Below are 16,462 nucleotides of genomic sequence, written 5' to 3'. Positions count from 1 at the left end.
CCCCTTAAAGCCATAATAACATTTGCTGAGAAGAACCCCCTAAAAAACATTTTAATTCAGGTTTTACACGATTGTAATATACTTTAGTAAATACAGATTTTCTGCAAAAATCAAGACTTTATGTGCTGTAGTTTTGTCAAAATCCGTGATTTTGAATAAACCGATGGAACCGTCGTTTTATTATTACGATGGAAATATTAGTCGTGTGTGTTTTTCATAACACAGTACTACGTACACGGCGTGCTGGACACACACGCGCCAGAGGATCGTACTGTATTACAATCGCCGGAGTAACATGCATTGGTGCTATTAGTAAATTCCAATTTTCTTTGCTTTACCTCACTTGTTCGGCTCAAAATTAAATAGGGACATACCTGACGGTAAAAGCTAACATTTTATGGAAAATAAATACTAATCTATTGTTAAAGAAATGTTATAATATGGCTTTAAGGGATGGGGTATGAACGTTTAGACAGTATTTATTTTGGGACGTTAGAGCACATCAGACATATCGAACTGCATTCTGAATACGAAGAATGTCCTTCTGATATCAAATAATTTTGATTTTTTAAAATTCGCAATGTAATACACATTTTATGGCAAATGATTAAAAATTGATATTTTTGATATTTAACAGTAATCGAAGTAAACTTTATAAATCTGATGATTTATACTTAAAGTGTATGTAGGTGGGATGAAAAGCCGACGATCAATTGAAAATGTTGACCTTTCGTATTGAAGATATGGATTTTTTCCCAAAACACCAAACAAAAAATAGGTCTTTTTGGGGAAAAAAAAATTCAATATGAAAGGTCAACATTTTCAATTGATCGTCGGCTTTTCCTCCCAGCTACATACACTCTAAGATTCATTAGATTTATAAAATTTACTTCGAGGACTGTTATATATCAAAAATGTGAAAAATATCAAGTTTTAATAACTTGTCATAAAATTTGTATTATATCGTGAATTTCAAAAAATGAAAATTATTTGATATCAGAAAGACATTCTTCGTATTCAGAATGCAATTCGATATGTCTGATGTGCTCTCATGCCCCACAAAAAATACTGTCGAAACGCCCAAAACGCTCATTCCAGATCCCTTAAAGAGGGTTAATATTTGATTTAGTTTTTTTATAAAAACAATATTATTGATTTGGTCATGGTCATTAAAAATATGTTCCCATGGGTGGAACTTTTTTCTTCATTGGTTCATTGCATACAAACTGTATCAAAATGATTGGTACCCATCAGTTTTGATGTTTATTGAAAAGCTTGCCTCTTCCAAATCTAATATTAGATACTTTTAAAATTTCCACAATGTATATTTAATGACATGTTATACAATACATGTACAAATTATTTGAATTTTGTGCTGAATTTTGATGTGTCAGCCTCATTCGTTATCAATGAAAACGGTTTATTGCTATTTGGTCTAATACCATTTTGTCTAATTCCAGTTTAGTCTATATTCAATTCGTCGGACGCATCACATACTGGTCTATCTCGAAAAACACTCATTTCGAGAAAATTGCAATTGAAAATCTTCGTATTAAGTTAATCTTCCTATAATTTAATTAGACTATGGATTTTAATGAAAGTGGTTTAAAATTAAAGCATATACTTTACAGATTTATTTAAGTGGAATCTTGAATTATATTACCGATGCAATATTGCTTAAAACTACACTAAAGTTGTAGTTCTGTATGTAAAAATATATAATTTCCCGATATCGTATTTAAATTGCATTTCATACTGGTCTATCTTGGGGCTATCTCGATTTCGCGAACAATGACGTGACTTTAGACGCATCACATACTGGTCTATCTCGAGATAGACCAGTATGTAATGCACTTTCAATACGATATTGGGAAATTAACGATTTTACATACAGAACTACTACTTAAGTGTAGTTTTAAGCAATATTGCATACGTAAATATAATTAAAGATTCCACTTTACTAAATCTGTTAAGTATATGCTTTAATTTTAAACCACTTTCATGAAAATCCTTCATCTAATTAAATTATAGAAAGGTAAACTTAATACGAAGATTTTCAATTGCGATTTTCTAGAAATGCCTGTTTTTTTCGAGATAGATCAGTATGTGAAACACGTATTTTGTCAAAATCATAGATAGTTTAAATGTAACATTTTATAACTAATTATCTAGGAAAAATTGAAGTCTGTAATTTGTTGTGTTGGAAGAACTCCGTAAATAAAATCTATATACCAATTTTCTCAAAAAAGTAAAAAAATCAAGATAGGCCAGTATGTGATGCACCCGACGAATTGGTCTATTACCAGAAAGGCTAATTACCGCTTAGTCTAATAATCATATAGTCTAATGTCTATTTAGTCTAATATTGTGTGGTCTAATAACTGATATGTCTACTAACCATAGAGTCTAAAAACCATTTGGTCTAATATTTCTTCTTTAACCGATTGGTCTAATAACCGTTTGGTCTAATAACCGTTAGGCCTAATACTCGTATGATCTAGTAACCAGTTAGTCTAATACAATTTCGTCTATTTATTAATAAACTAAATGATTGTAAGACTAAAATGGTTTGTAGACCAAATGGGTATTAGACTAAATGGTTGTTAGACTAAATGGTTTTAGACTTAATGGTTATTAGACTAAATGTTTATCGGACCAAATGGTTATCGGAGCAAATGGTTATAGGACCAAATGATTATTGGACGTAGTGGATATAGACCTATTATAGACTTAGACGAAATGGATATAGACGAAATGGATATTAGACCAAAGGGTTTTAGACCAAATGGAAAATCCCCATGAAAATCATTTTGATACAACTTGTAGCTTTCAGTGATAGCAACATCTTGGCCACATTTGAAGGTTGTAGCCCATATACTTTTCCAGATAGGATGTCTGCAACGGTGTCACATGGTCAAAACTGTGTTTTCGAGATATCAGCCATTTAAGTTTAATTAGTAAAAAATGTGTGTTAATTAACATTAATTAGTAGTACTTTTGAACAATTTTAGCTTCAAATTATTGCAAATGAGATTGGAACAAACTACCTAAAATTGGCGTATTTCAAAAACAATACAATACATACGATAAAACAATAGAATACAAAAGTTTCAAAATATACAGGAAATACATAAGAAATTTACGGCTTTTTTACCATCATTTCATACAAAAGTTATGTAACTTTTGAAGGATTTTAATCAAATTTGACGTAAAAGAAAGATTACATTTTAAACATAATTTTATCAATAATCAACTTTTGTCATTTAAACATATTCAACGATACATTCCCCCTTAACCCAAAATGTATCATAGTCACAATACAAACTAATAGACTAATTTACCAGTACGAAAGACTGTTTCGAAATACTTTTAGTTTTACTTATTTTGATTCCCTGTACCATAGTACATAAATATGTCACGTTCTCAAAAGACATTTGTTAAATTCTGTTAATTGGGTTTTGGGCAATTGGCAAAGTGTCCCAAAACTGCACAAACTGTCCCACAATGCATTGCACACTTCCAATGCTGATTTGGCTTATTCATCATCCACTGAAAGAGGATTCGACAACAGTTAACGACCTTCAGGTAAGAAGCAGAGTAGGTACATACTGCGAATTAGTTATTTGCCCTTTTCAGCCAATGTCAGCAGGTGTACAAACATGATGGCCGGATAAATATACTTCTGCGCATTCCATAATTGAAAACATGAATACAAAAGCCACCCCAAGTCCATGGGAAGTGATTTTGAGAGAAAAACCTGTGTATCATTTTAATTCCTTCAGTTAGATTTACCTGGTCAATATGGTAAGTTTTACGTGCAAATGAGTGGATTAACCTGTATTAGGTATGACGATTAGCATTTCAGGGACTTCGTGGGGTTCATTTTAAATTTTGGACTTGGGTGGTTTTTTAATCATATACAAAGACAACAATGTTAGAATGAGATTACCACTAGTAAGATAATACAAAATAAAGCGCACAGGTATGTATAATGTTGATAAGCATTCTGCCATGTAATATAAACCACACACTTTCCTTTATTAAACCCATTTTTTTTCAAAAGTCACTCTCTAGCAATGAATGTGTTACAAGTGGACTTTTATACATACTGGATTTTAATCAATGTGTTACAAGACTCAAATCATGGAATTGGGTGATTCTTTCATACATGCTATTTTTCACATGCTCAATAGACACAGAGGATGAATTTGAGTTGTTCTGTCATACATATGACAGGCCTATGTAAAGCAACACTTTACCATGCTTAACTCAATTTGGTTTAAGTATGGACTTGGGTGGCTTTTGTATTCACATATTCAATTATAGTGTGCCCATTGAAACTGGATCTGCAATATCTTCGAAATGTATGCTTCCACAGCTTTAAAACTTGTCACCAGCTTATAAAGATGACACTATGATCCAAAACATGCTCATCTATCTGGGCACAGTTATTTAACACCACTGCATTTTCACATTCATTAAATTACCTTTGACAATTTGGGTACAAAAACTCATTCTCTGCAACTTGAGGTCAAATTTTGCACTATGATTGTTTAATTGACGTTATTGAACTATGTCATTGTGATGAGGTCATTGTGGCCCATAGTGTGATTCAGTAACTTAACCTATTAACGCATCCGGCCATGATCTGAAAAGTACTAAAATTGTACTATTTTGCTTTTTGCTTCGTAACAGTGTTATGACTGTATAAAACCTCAAACAGCTATCGGCCTATTATTCACATGTGCGACCAATGTCGCGCACCTTGCATGTTTTATCACCTGGGCATGGATCAGTGATACATGGAGACTGCGGATGTGGCACTGAAAGAAAACAAACGAAAGAAGGTTAATATCGATGTTTGTACAATATCTACTTTTGAGTTTCTTGGCACCTGTGTACATCAACCAAACCAATAGCACTGCTTCAACATTACGATTGTCGGTACGGTCAGTAATGAAAGTTGACCTGTGACCATTATGTAGATTACTTTCATAACATTTCTTTATGATGTGCTTTTGTCTTTCATATCACATCTGCATTGCGCCTTTGGCATAAAACACCATATGAATGCATCTATATAAGTAGCATTATAGCAATGTTGCAAATCATATAGCTTACACGTAGAACGCTAGTCAGTCGATGGCTATTGTTACATTATATTTCTTGACAACTTTTACAACTATCGCAATATTTACATCGTACTCGGTATATCTCTGAATTGTACTGATTTCAACATGTATCGATCGACTTTTAGCGCGACTATGCATAACAATAGAAGTTGACCAGTAACGTTCAGAGTGCAAAGCCTCCAAGGAAAATTTAGTATTTAAACTCACCGAGCGTTTCACACTTTGTTCCTTTGTATTTCCAAGGGCAAAGACAAGTACCAAACTTTGGTTCACAATAGCCTTTGTGTTGACACATGTTTTCTCCCTGCACTGAACATTTAAATCCAGTGGACGGCTCTGTAGGATATGAAACACATCGCAAATAATATAGAGATTAGAAGATAAAATAATATTCTTCCTCGTGCTTAACTGGGATTTTGAAGTACTTGTATATGATTATTATCCTGACAGTGATTCAACTAAATAAATACTAAAAATGCGACCGAAATATTTATCTCCATAAGCATACACTTTTGGCACAATTTTGACGAATATGGTAATATATTATCGTGCATCGAAGAAGTTCAGATCGTTTCGGACAAATTGGTATTGATAAATCTAATTTATGTACCTTTTGTGTAATTTCTTAAATCCCGTAGAGAAACTGAGAAGTTAATTGCTGTCTTAATACATGGAGTAACAAATAGAATAATGTCAATTTGTAATGGCTTGTTTTGTGGTTCATGTGCTAATTTCATTTTGACTTCTTAATTCTTATTTATTGTATTGTGATATATATTCATTGTATAGGGTCCACAACTTATAAGTTCCCGTAATACTTTTTAAAATAAGTCAAAAAATATTTTACGAAATGTAAAAATTTAAAAAGGTATGTATAGCCCTATTTGTTTACACATGTGGACTAATTTGTAGCGTCAAACATAACAGTGGTTAAGTGTGTAAGAAAAGAGGCCGTTTTAAAAGTTGCACCTGAGTGCATAGCAGTCAGGTTTTCTTAAACAAACACATAAATAGACCTGACTGACTGTATTGTTTGAGAGTTGAATCATATTGACTCAGATGCAACTTTTAGCACTTTTTGAAACGGTTTCATTTTTTTACACAATGAACCATTGTGACTGAGCGCAATGACGTGTGACACTATAATTTGGTCCGTAGGTGTAAAACAAATAAGGCTACCCATACCTTTTTACATATTTGTCTATTTATTCTAAAAAGTATTTAGGGGGGAACTTATAACTTGTGGACCCTATATATATGCTTGTACATGTTCTCGTAAAGAAAAGAGAAAAAAGACTGTGATGATTGATGCAATAAATGACAGATCCTTTTGGCTCTGAGAAAGATAAAAAAGATCGTTACGGACTGCATCCACTCGTTAACATTGCTGATCCTAAAATGAACACTGCCCTTCTATTCCAAAAGCCTCAACAAAACATTCATACTCTTGATTTAACCAGTTGTATAAGATAACAGTATAAGATAACATTTTCCTTGCTACGTCTGCCAACCTCTTGTCCTTGATACAAAGATGACGCCTGTGTCCACCACGATCTTGTCGTAAAGACGACAAGTTTGATTTTCAGTTACAGCCCAAACGTCTATTATGGACAAAGTTTAATCAACCATAACTCGACTGAATGTCGTTTGAATTCAGATGATATACTATTATATGTCATATGAGGCTGGAAAGTTCCATAGTGAGGACTTGCAACTATTGGAGTTCCAATATATAATAGCCTCGCAGGGCAAAAAGACAAGGCGTAACTTTATTTATCGATTTCTAATTTGTTTTGATTGTTTATTTTCACCACTTAATTTCCCACATTCTTCCTGGCCTTTCCCTCTATAGCTTGAATTTAATCGCTATTGTTTTTGGAGAAATATTGTTTCTTATTAACCCTGCGGGCCAACCTTGAACAATATTGTTTTTGAGCGTTTTTTAACGGCCGATAGCTCCCCGGCCTTCACCTAGCCTCATTGAAAAATGTTGCATAAACTTAATTACAGATGGCGCTATCACTGCACAAAATGATTGATATGATCATTTTAAGACCAGTTATAGAATGAATAATTATGATCATTTTAATAAGGAGACTGTGTTGAAATAATATATATACCTTTTTCGGGAACCACCTCGTTTTCTTTGTTTGCAACAGTCCTTTGTACACCTCGAACGCCAGGTCCCATCTCGACTGCTGCATCTCTTTGTACACCTTGGATTCCTGTTCTCGTCGCATCTGTGTTCCCATTAACTCTACTGGTAAATACCGAATTGTGTACACATAATGCGCTAGCTTCATTAGTGAATCCCTGCCCAGTCATACAGGTAAACCCGTTCTCGCAACCTGGAAATTCATCAGCGCACATGCATGCACCACAGCGGGATTTGGCAACATGCAAACCTGTAAGGTCAAGAGCAAATTTAAGTCAGAGTTTCTTTTCTCTTACTTTATTTTGACGTATTTTCTCTGACGTATTTGAATGTGAAAATCCGTTTTAAGTGCATTACGGTTAAAAAAAAAGGTCATCCTGCACATCAAGGGATATCTGACCAATTGCCAGAAAATTACAATGTAATATTTTAGTGATAAACACGAACACACCCTACGTTGTCTTTCAACACATATGCAATACCACTTAGTAATAGATTGGAAGTATAATAAATGTAAAAGTCCCTTTAAAATAATTGTGGTAAACATCCGGATTGATTTGTGCTATTTGACTGTTACAAGAAAGAGGGTGCATTCATCAAAAGTATGCTCTTCAAAGAACAATGACCAATAATGTCACATATGACCTCATCAATCAATCATACGTACGGTAAGGTACAACATATTGTTGGTCCTATAGCGCTATCGGTGCCCGAAGAGGTACCGATGGTACTTTTTTTTATCGTACCCTGAACATTTGTACAGTGCATTCGCTTTTTATTTAAATGAAACACAATAACACTATGCTAATATTAATTATTATGCTTGATACAATGTATTACATCTCCTGTGAGCGATGTTAAGATTCATCGGTGCCTAACCGGGCACCGATAGTTATATAGTACCAAATTGGATGTGGTGACTAACGTACCAAGTGCACACCCTCCAGGATGTAGTAGTCCCAATGTGTTGTCTTTGCACACGCCTGCAATGAATTGACACATATTCTGATATGTACGGCCATTTGTTCCACATTGGGGATCGTGAGCATCGGTACATTCCTGAACCGGACAGCCTGTTTGGTCACATAACAAAAAACACTAAATTAATAAACAACAGGAAAAAAATCAACGTGCACTATCCAACATTATGTTGATTAACCTATCGAGATTAGCATTGAAAAAACTATAAAGAGGTTTTCGATGTACATAAGAGGTACATGTAAAGGTATTCTTGGTGGCATGGTGTATGCGGGATACACAGCAGAACCGGATACGCGGATATCATTAACTTTTACAGCAATTATGAACAATCCATGTCCGATAGAAAAATAAGTATTTATTTTCTCTACATATTCATCTAAAAACATTTCTTTATACGTATATGTATATATATCAGATCTAGTAAAGATTTTAACGCTACACCTCGTATTTCTTCAAAACAAATCGTAATGGATGACATAACCTTTCATGTTACACACGGCAAGTGACATAAAATAAAGCGTATCTGATGTACATGAACATTGTGAACTGCGTAATCCCTTACACCATATTTCGCCATACTGCATTTTAGAAACGCTTGCTGTTAGAATAAGAAAAATGTTAATGCTAATTTATTGCACATTTTAGGAAAGCGTGGTTACCGTTTTGAAATAACCGAGTGAGAGGGTTTTCAAGAAAATATTTTTCCTGTCAAAACTGAAGCATCCTCTGTATAAAAGAAAATATGAATATTAACTGCACATCATATATAATGATTCGTGATACCCAAGTGTGGCACATTTGATGTCGTTTATGCGGCAGAGAATTTTATTTCAATTTTATATACGCCAAAATATTTTTTTAATTGAGCGAGAATGGCGATAGAAAAAACCTTGAAAATTCCATGTAAAGATGACATTAGACCAAACCAATGATTACTGTTTCGTTTTTATGGAAATCTAATCTTTTATTTCCTGAAATAAAATTAGGGGTCTAACGTGGATTTATTTTATAAATGATGAAAACATCGACGTGTATACAAGAAGCTACAAGAAAAATGGTAGGCCACGCCACACCGACATACTTTTAGTATACGGCGAGCACGTGCGAGTCAAAATCGATATAATGTATGAGAAACCTATTGTGTGTAGGCTAATTTATTGTATATAGAACACGCAGTTATCAACAATTGAGCGCTATTAATACACATTAATGTTTTTAAACAAATAAAATTCCAAAATATGGTACGTTTTCTGTCTTTGCTTGTCACGTGGTATGTTGAAGTAATGAAGTTGCGATTATATTTTTAAATTTCCATCATGACATCATCAAGCCTTTACGGCCGAGCGGTCTAAGGCGCTGGTGTTATGTCAATACTGTATAGTACTGCTCAGTGCAGCGTGGGTTCGAACCCTGCCGGCGCCTCTGCAAAAATTAATTTAATTTTTTTTTTTCATATTATGTTAGGGAAATGTGGCTGGGAGAATGTATGTATGGCGAAGAGTGGTGTGGTAATCCCTAAAGATTTAAAGTAAAAAAAAAAGTTTCGAAGTGTTTCTATAAATATTATGTCATATAAATAGTCAACTAAGGTCAAAAGCTTATGAGTGGCTTAATGTTGTTTTATAATGTCCCTTTCATTCCTAATTCATACCGTTTGTTCCGAAAGGAAACGTTGCTACCGCGGCAGCAGACGACCTGGCTTCTTGAGGAGGCTGATTAACACCAGATGCGCTACTGGCTTCTTGTGGTGGCTGGATTACAGATGTAGTAGCAGTACCAACCGACTCGCCTTGGATATTCCCATTACTTCCCACCAACCCGTCAAATACACTTTTGTGAACACAATGTGGTCCGGTTGAAAAACCGTGCTCTTTATCAACGCATCCGTAATTTTGAGGACATGCTTGAGTCATTTCCATACATTGGCACGTAAAGCAGTTGCTCCGAGGCAAATTCATGCTTGATGGATCAGTGTTAACTACAGGAGCATTGTGGCTATTTTGACCTGTATTCGCTGAAGTGGCGCTATTTGCAGCACCAATTTGAGCATTTGTTGCGATATTTCCAACATTATTTACCGCACCGTTTTGGGCATTAGTCTGTCCATTATTGGCTGGACCACTATTTCCGGTAAAACTTCCTGTCGGCAGTTGAGCACCTGGTAATGTTGCTTGTCCGCCGCCATTGTTGTTACCTGTGATTCTAGTGGAGGAGGATTGTTTGTGCTGCAATGCATTTTTGTGAACGCAATGTGCTCCTACCGAGAATCCGTCTTCTTTATCAACACAAACATTGTCGGGCCCACAAGCTTGGGTGATTTCCATACACATGCACGAAAAACAGTTGCTTCTTTTCAGTCTTAAGTTTGATTTTGAGTCTACATTATTATTGGCCAAAACACTTGTTATGGCCAGTCCATGATGAGCTGTGCCTGCTGTTGCAGAATGCGTTTCCCAGTCATTTGCATTGGGCTTAGTGTCACTTCTGTAAGGCGGAGCTGAAAAAATAAAAGAAAGCATAAAAGGACCATTTCGTGATCCACAGTTTCATTCGCCGACTTACTCCAAAACAGGCTTAGATGGTTATATTATCAGAAATTATTTCAGAAATTCGGGTCTTCGACCATGCTGACAAAGACATTGCCAATTTGTATTTTTTTTTTTTGCAACAGACAGAAATGCAATACACTGACCTACTGTCATGCATGTATTTAACTTGCAATTTGGGAATTTTTTTCGTGGATATAGAGAAGATTTTAGAATCACGAAATGCTCTTTCAAGCAGACAAATAACCTTTCGGTAAATCCCATAAGCCTTTGCAAGTACACCTGAGATCAGGGGCTATTTTAACGTGCCTCCTGGCACGTTCGTGCAGTGAGAATAGGAATCCGTGCAGTGAGAATAAAAAATCCGTGCTTAAAATAGTTCTATACTAGTTTCAGCCCGAAAAATGACTAAGAAATTAAAGAAGTTCCTCCACAAAGTAAGTCTGATCTAGTCCGGAAATCATATATTGTATAGTTTGTGGGGATCAGTCAAACATTCAATTGGCAGGGGAAATCAAGAACAACGCCTCTACTAACGCCCTCTCCTCCCAATGTTTTGGTCACCGCCCCCATCCCAAAATGGCCAAAAAAATCCCCGTTTTTAACCCAAAAAGTCCCGCTTGCGAGCGTAGCGAGCGAAAATCTTTTAAGCCTTCTTGGTCAAAAAAGGTCAAAATTTTGGAAAAAAAAGTCCACTTTTTCAAAATCCGTCCTAATCCAAAAAGGTGCAAATTTTGAAAAAAGGGCCACCTTTTCAAAATCAGTCCAGCCCCCCCCCCCCCCCCCCCAATAAATCCTCGTGATGGGCCTGTTTGCGATATGTTAGTAGAAAAAGCACTGCTTAACCATTTGATAATTATTTAAACAAATTGATTGTTTTTCAAATGCATGTGATATCAGCCGGTTTAAACTCTTCTGCTTACAAGCTAAACGTATACATAGAGGTAAATACCGTACTAAATTGAACACTTTCAACGCTAAACTAAACACATAAACACTTAATGATGAACACATCAAATCATTTTGGTATTAAACGTATACAGGGTGAGTAAAAAAGGGTCAACGAATCAATATTCACGTAAGAACCATGTTGAACTTTCCCATTATTGAAAATGCCACACTCAATATACACCACTTGTAAAAAAGCAAGTGAACCCTTAAACTTTTATGAGTCATTTTACGGCGATACCCATCTTAACTCTTTGTCCACGAGGCACCATAATTTGAATGAGAGCACACAATGCGAAATAAGGACACCATATCTTAAACTGGCTTTAACTTAAAACATACCTCACCTAACTCCAACTCCAATTTTTCACACCACTTCAATTTGCACACATTCTTTTCGACATTTGAAAAACCCGCCCATATATTTGTATGTTTCTTTTATAGAGAATGAACATTTTTAATTTAAGGGTAAATAGGAAAATAACAACAAATAAAAGCAATGTTTCCTCTACTTATACAAGACCAGGGACAATACAACTTTGGGTACTCTATTTTACTTCAGTGCCAATGAGGTTAAGAAAATGGCAGTTGTTCCAAATAGTATAATAGTATAGTGTGCTGACATTCAAAGTTTAGATATCTCGTGGACAATCATTAAAATTGGGTATCGCTGTAAAATGTGTCATAAAAACAGAACGGCAAGTGCTAATTACTTCGTTTTTTCACACAAGGCCACTAATGAATATATCATGTGTTTTAAATCTTAAAAGTTCAATCTGGTTATAAAATAAAGATGGATTCTTTGCACTATTGCACTTTTTGGACTCACCCTGTATATTGCTTGTAGAAAATAAACACCCTGTTTATTGACTGAGCATTTAGTGTTTTAAGTTGAGCACTATAGACATTTAGTTCATGAAGAGTGTGTTTAATCTTTTGTAATGAATTTGTATGCAACTTTTTGTATGCAATTTGCCGACAACTTATGCACCTTTGCATCACTTAAGTTTCAGAAATCTTATCACATTCACATTGTGAGAACTTTACGCTACTGTGCGACCGGTTAAAAGATGGTAGGGACACGTGTGCATTTCATTCAACATGTAATAAAGAGGTTCTGTGTACTTTTACGGAGTTTTCAATAATGACAATTCAATTAAATGGAATGACATTTTAAATGAAAGCTATTACCTTTCTAAGTAAATCAAAAAGATTTTTATATTATTATTATATTTTACAGCTATTAATTTGTGCAATTGTAGGCACCTGTGCGCATTTTATTCATTTTGCAGAGATTGTATTCGTTTTTTTGCATATCAATACCATCAATACCATAAACTTAATAACATTTATGATCCTAGTGTGTACTTTCATGGAGCTGTAGGTAATTGAAAATGAAATTAGTGAAATACATTAGTGAACCAGACATGAATCAATTTTCAACTTTAAGTGCATATCATTAGATTGATAAACTTTACTTCGGGGATTGTTAATGTCAAAAATATCATTTTTTAATATAATTTGTCATAAAATTTCAAAAATTCAAAATTATTTGACCCGGTGAAAGCGCTCCGGTGAGTGAAATTTGAGTAGCGTAGAAGTTGAAAATTGCTTCCTATTTGATATTAAGGCTATTCCTCGTATTCAGAATGCAATTTGGTATGTCTGAGTGATGTGCTCTCAGCTCTCAGCGCTTAACGTAAAAAATGAGTCAGTAAAATGCATGATTGTAACGTGTGATTTGTAAAAGTTTACAGAACTCGAGGGGAGACAACCTCTCTGCCAGCAACCCCTTCCCCTAAAGCTTGTCTCCGCTAGCTGATCTTTTAGATTTTACGTTTGCTAACGTGCAGTGACTTTTTTCTTCTAAAATAGCCCCTGCCTGAGATGTCGTTACCTGACGTCACGCCGACTTGCAATGCGCAGAAACGATGCGCGCATCGGCGTCAAACGACGTGACGTGACGTGACGCACAAACTCAAAACCAATTTCATTATTCGATCATTGCATTAATTGAAACCATTTTGAATTTCAATGACAAGAGACGAATTTGCTTTTGCTTTTGTGGAAGGGACTACTTTTGTATTTTCAGATAAATTTGACCCAAACACGAAATATAATGCTACAAAACTGACATCTAGTGGCACAATAGTGAAATTGAACTGGAGTTTCTTACTTACTTAAGATTTGTTGGGATGGAATAGAAATATCTTTTGAACGAAAATCAATGACACATCATGCAGTTATTGTTAACTACATGTATGCACACAACACAGGGGCACTCACAATAGGCATTTGAACCCTACTGGTAGCGCTGTGTTGTAGCTATAGGAGATGAACTAGTTAGCGTCATATATCCAAAAGTATAAAAGCTATGATTTTAGTACTTGCTCTATGTTTCAAGTACTTATTCTTTTCAAAATATCTGTATTTCAAACCCGGTACAAGCTTTAAAAACGGGGGACCATACATTTTTATGAGAAAGAAATCCTACCATCTACCCAAACTCCCGTGTTATTCCAATGCACATTTTGCTTCACCGGGCAGCCCTGGCTTGGTCGTATTTGGAAGATTGGTGTCACGAAACCGTAATAGGTACAAATTTAGTACTTTCTGTCAATCAGGTATGGTTTATTTTCTACATGTCAATCTTTAAATAATTAACATAGTCCTTATAATAACGGGGGACCGCCTTGATGAGTAAATGACAGCAAACCAGTGAAAATACCCCCAAAACTCGGTCAGTGGAGCTCCGCTCGTACATGTCAATAGCGTCGTTATTGATTGGATTAGTCGACCGTAGCGGACAATTCTATCGCTCATTGGATTAATATTATCACGTGGTAATAAATTTGCATTGGACAATAGATTACTATAATGGTTTAGTACTGCATTATATCGGTTTAATCTTCACTAAGCGGGTTTATGGCTGGAAAGGTCCCGGTGAATTTGCCGTGGACATAACTGCACTATGACAAGTACGAAATACTCCGGGAAACCCGATATTAAAAACGGGATAATGGAAACAGGTATTGATTGTCAACTTAACAGGTGTTGCAAATTATTTTAAAATCCGTGTTTATATAAGACAGCTTACCATAAACAGTGGGTAACCAGTGTTGCGTGAAAATCAGACAGGATACAATCGAGATCTTCATCTTTTCCTTTAATAAGAAAAAGTAAAAGCAATATGGCAAAAAAAAATATTTGTTATAATGTTTTTTTTAATATTTTTCAAATCAACGTAATGTATGTCAAGTTATGCAAAAATGTTTTGTAATTTAAGTGGGTATTTTGTGAACCCTTTATTTCAAGGTTAGCAACTATTTTAAACTGTTGCGATTTTACAGTTCACAGCATCTTGCGAATGGTAGTGAGCTTTGTCAACAATTGCATGTGAAAGAATTCAAATATCACAGATATTGTTGAGTTATGTTGTAAAGAGGGCTAAAACAACAACACGTTTGTACATAACTCATTAACAACAATAAATTAAGTACAACGCATATGATTTGTAGAATGAACTTTTGCAAAACATCATAGTGTGATTTTTCAATAATACGACGTACATTGATTTAAATAATGAAAATCGATTTTTTTTTCTTTTGGCTGCTTCGACCAACAATACCTCGTGTAGCCTTAAACCAAATTATCTTGAGTTATCATTACACTAGGTACTTAAAACTATATTCGTTGTCACTTTGTGGCAGTTTTACCCCCCGTTACCTAAAAATTAAACACAATAAAATGAAATCAACAAATAATTTCTATTTATGATTAAAACGGCAGCTCGCCATTCGCTGGTCTAGTAAATTGAAAACCCGCTTGGAGACCTGGCATAAATCTCGAGTTCGTCTCCAATCGTACCTCAGAAATATAGGTTTAATTTGGGTTTATACCACAGTCGATCTGCAGTCTGGTAACCTGAATTCGAAAGACGTATTTCCATCTTATTTCTAATAAAATAACGCGCTCTTTTTTATATAATCTCTCTTCAGGTAGATAAATGATGAATAAGGATAGCTTACTAATGGCATACAAACTTAATGGGGAAGTACACTATTAAAATGAAAGAGAAAGCTGTCATAAAATTATCGATATGAAAAATTAATACATTAGGCTTGTTCAGACGATCGCTTGTAAAGTCGCTTGTAACTACATTCAAATGTAAACTTGTATGTAGTGCCCGTCTAAACGCACTCGCATGTAGCTACATGCAAGTGACGATTTTACATGTAAGATATCTTACATGTAGCGAGTAACATTCAAATGTAAGGCCAGTGTGAACAAGACTTGCATGTTAGCTCGCTTTTAAGCATGACCTTGATGACCCAATCCTATTCTGACTGTGCATAATCATGGCATAAGTTACCAGTGAAGGTCACTCTTACAAGTGAGTTGGCTTACAAGTAAGTCCCGTGTGGACACACACTCGCTTGTAGCATAATTTAATTGCTGGCTCGCATGTAAGTAACATTCAAATGTAGGCTACCGTCTAAACACACCTAGTGTACACGAATGTGATTGAAATAAAGTACATGATGATGTGTAATTCAAGTTCCCCAAAATATTTACATAGTTTCTATATAAATGCAAATATCATTAACTACATAGAAAACGTACTCACCTTTTCAGTTGTTTTTCAGAAGAACAATTAGCTAACCAAAGAAATGTTTAGTACACAAATCATAAAGTACTGC

At 35.0% G+C, this 16,462-nt stretch overlaps 1 protein-coding gene across 1 annotated transcript; it reads right to left on the bottom strand.

The window, feature by feature from the left end:
* Positions 1 to 4,324: 4,324 nt before the first annotated feature.
* On the bottom strand, positions 4,325 to 14,936 carry LOC140162429 (uncharacterized). Its single transcript, XM_072185657.1, has 6 exons — positions 14,860 to 14,936; positions 9,920 to 10,765; positions 8,217 to 8,360; positions 7,253 to 7,537; positions 5,340 to 5,468; positions 4,325 to 4,823 (listed from the first exon to the last, which is right to left on the bottom strand). Exons 1-6 carry the CDS (start codon positions 14,918 to 14,920, stop codon positions 4,735 to 4,737), a joined length of 1,554 nt encoding a protein of 517 aa, XP_072041758.1. The 5' UTR covers positions 14,921 to 14,936; the 3' UTR covers positions 4,325 to 4,734.
* Positions 14,937 to 16,462: the final 1,526 nt, after the last annotated feature.

Source organism: Amphiura filiformis, chromosome 10 (genome assembly GCF_039555335.1).
Source record: "Amphiura filiformis chromosome 10, Afil_fr2py, whole genome shotgun sequence".
In the NCBI taxonomy this organism is placed as follows: Eukaryota; Metazoa; Echinodermata; class Ophiuroidea; order Amphilepidida; family Amphiuridae; genus Amphiura; species Amphiura filiformis.
This window is presented reverse-complemented; position numbering and strand designations above follow the sequence as displayed.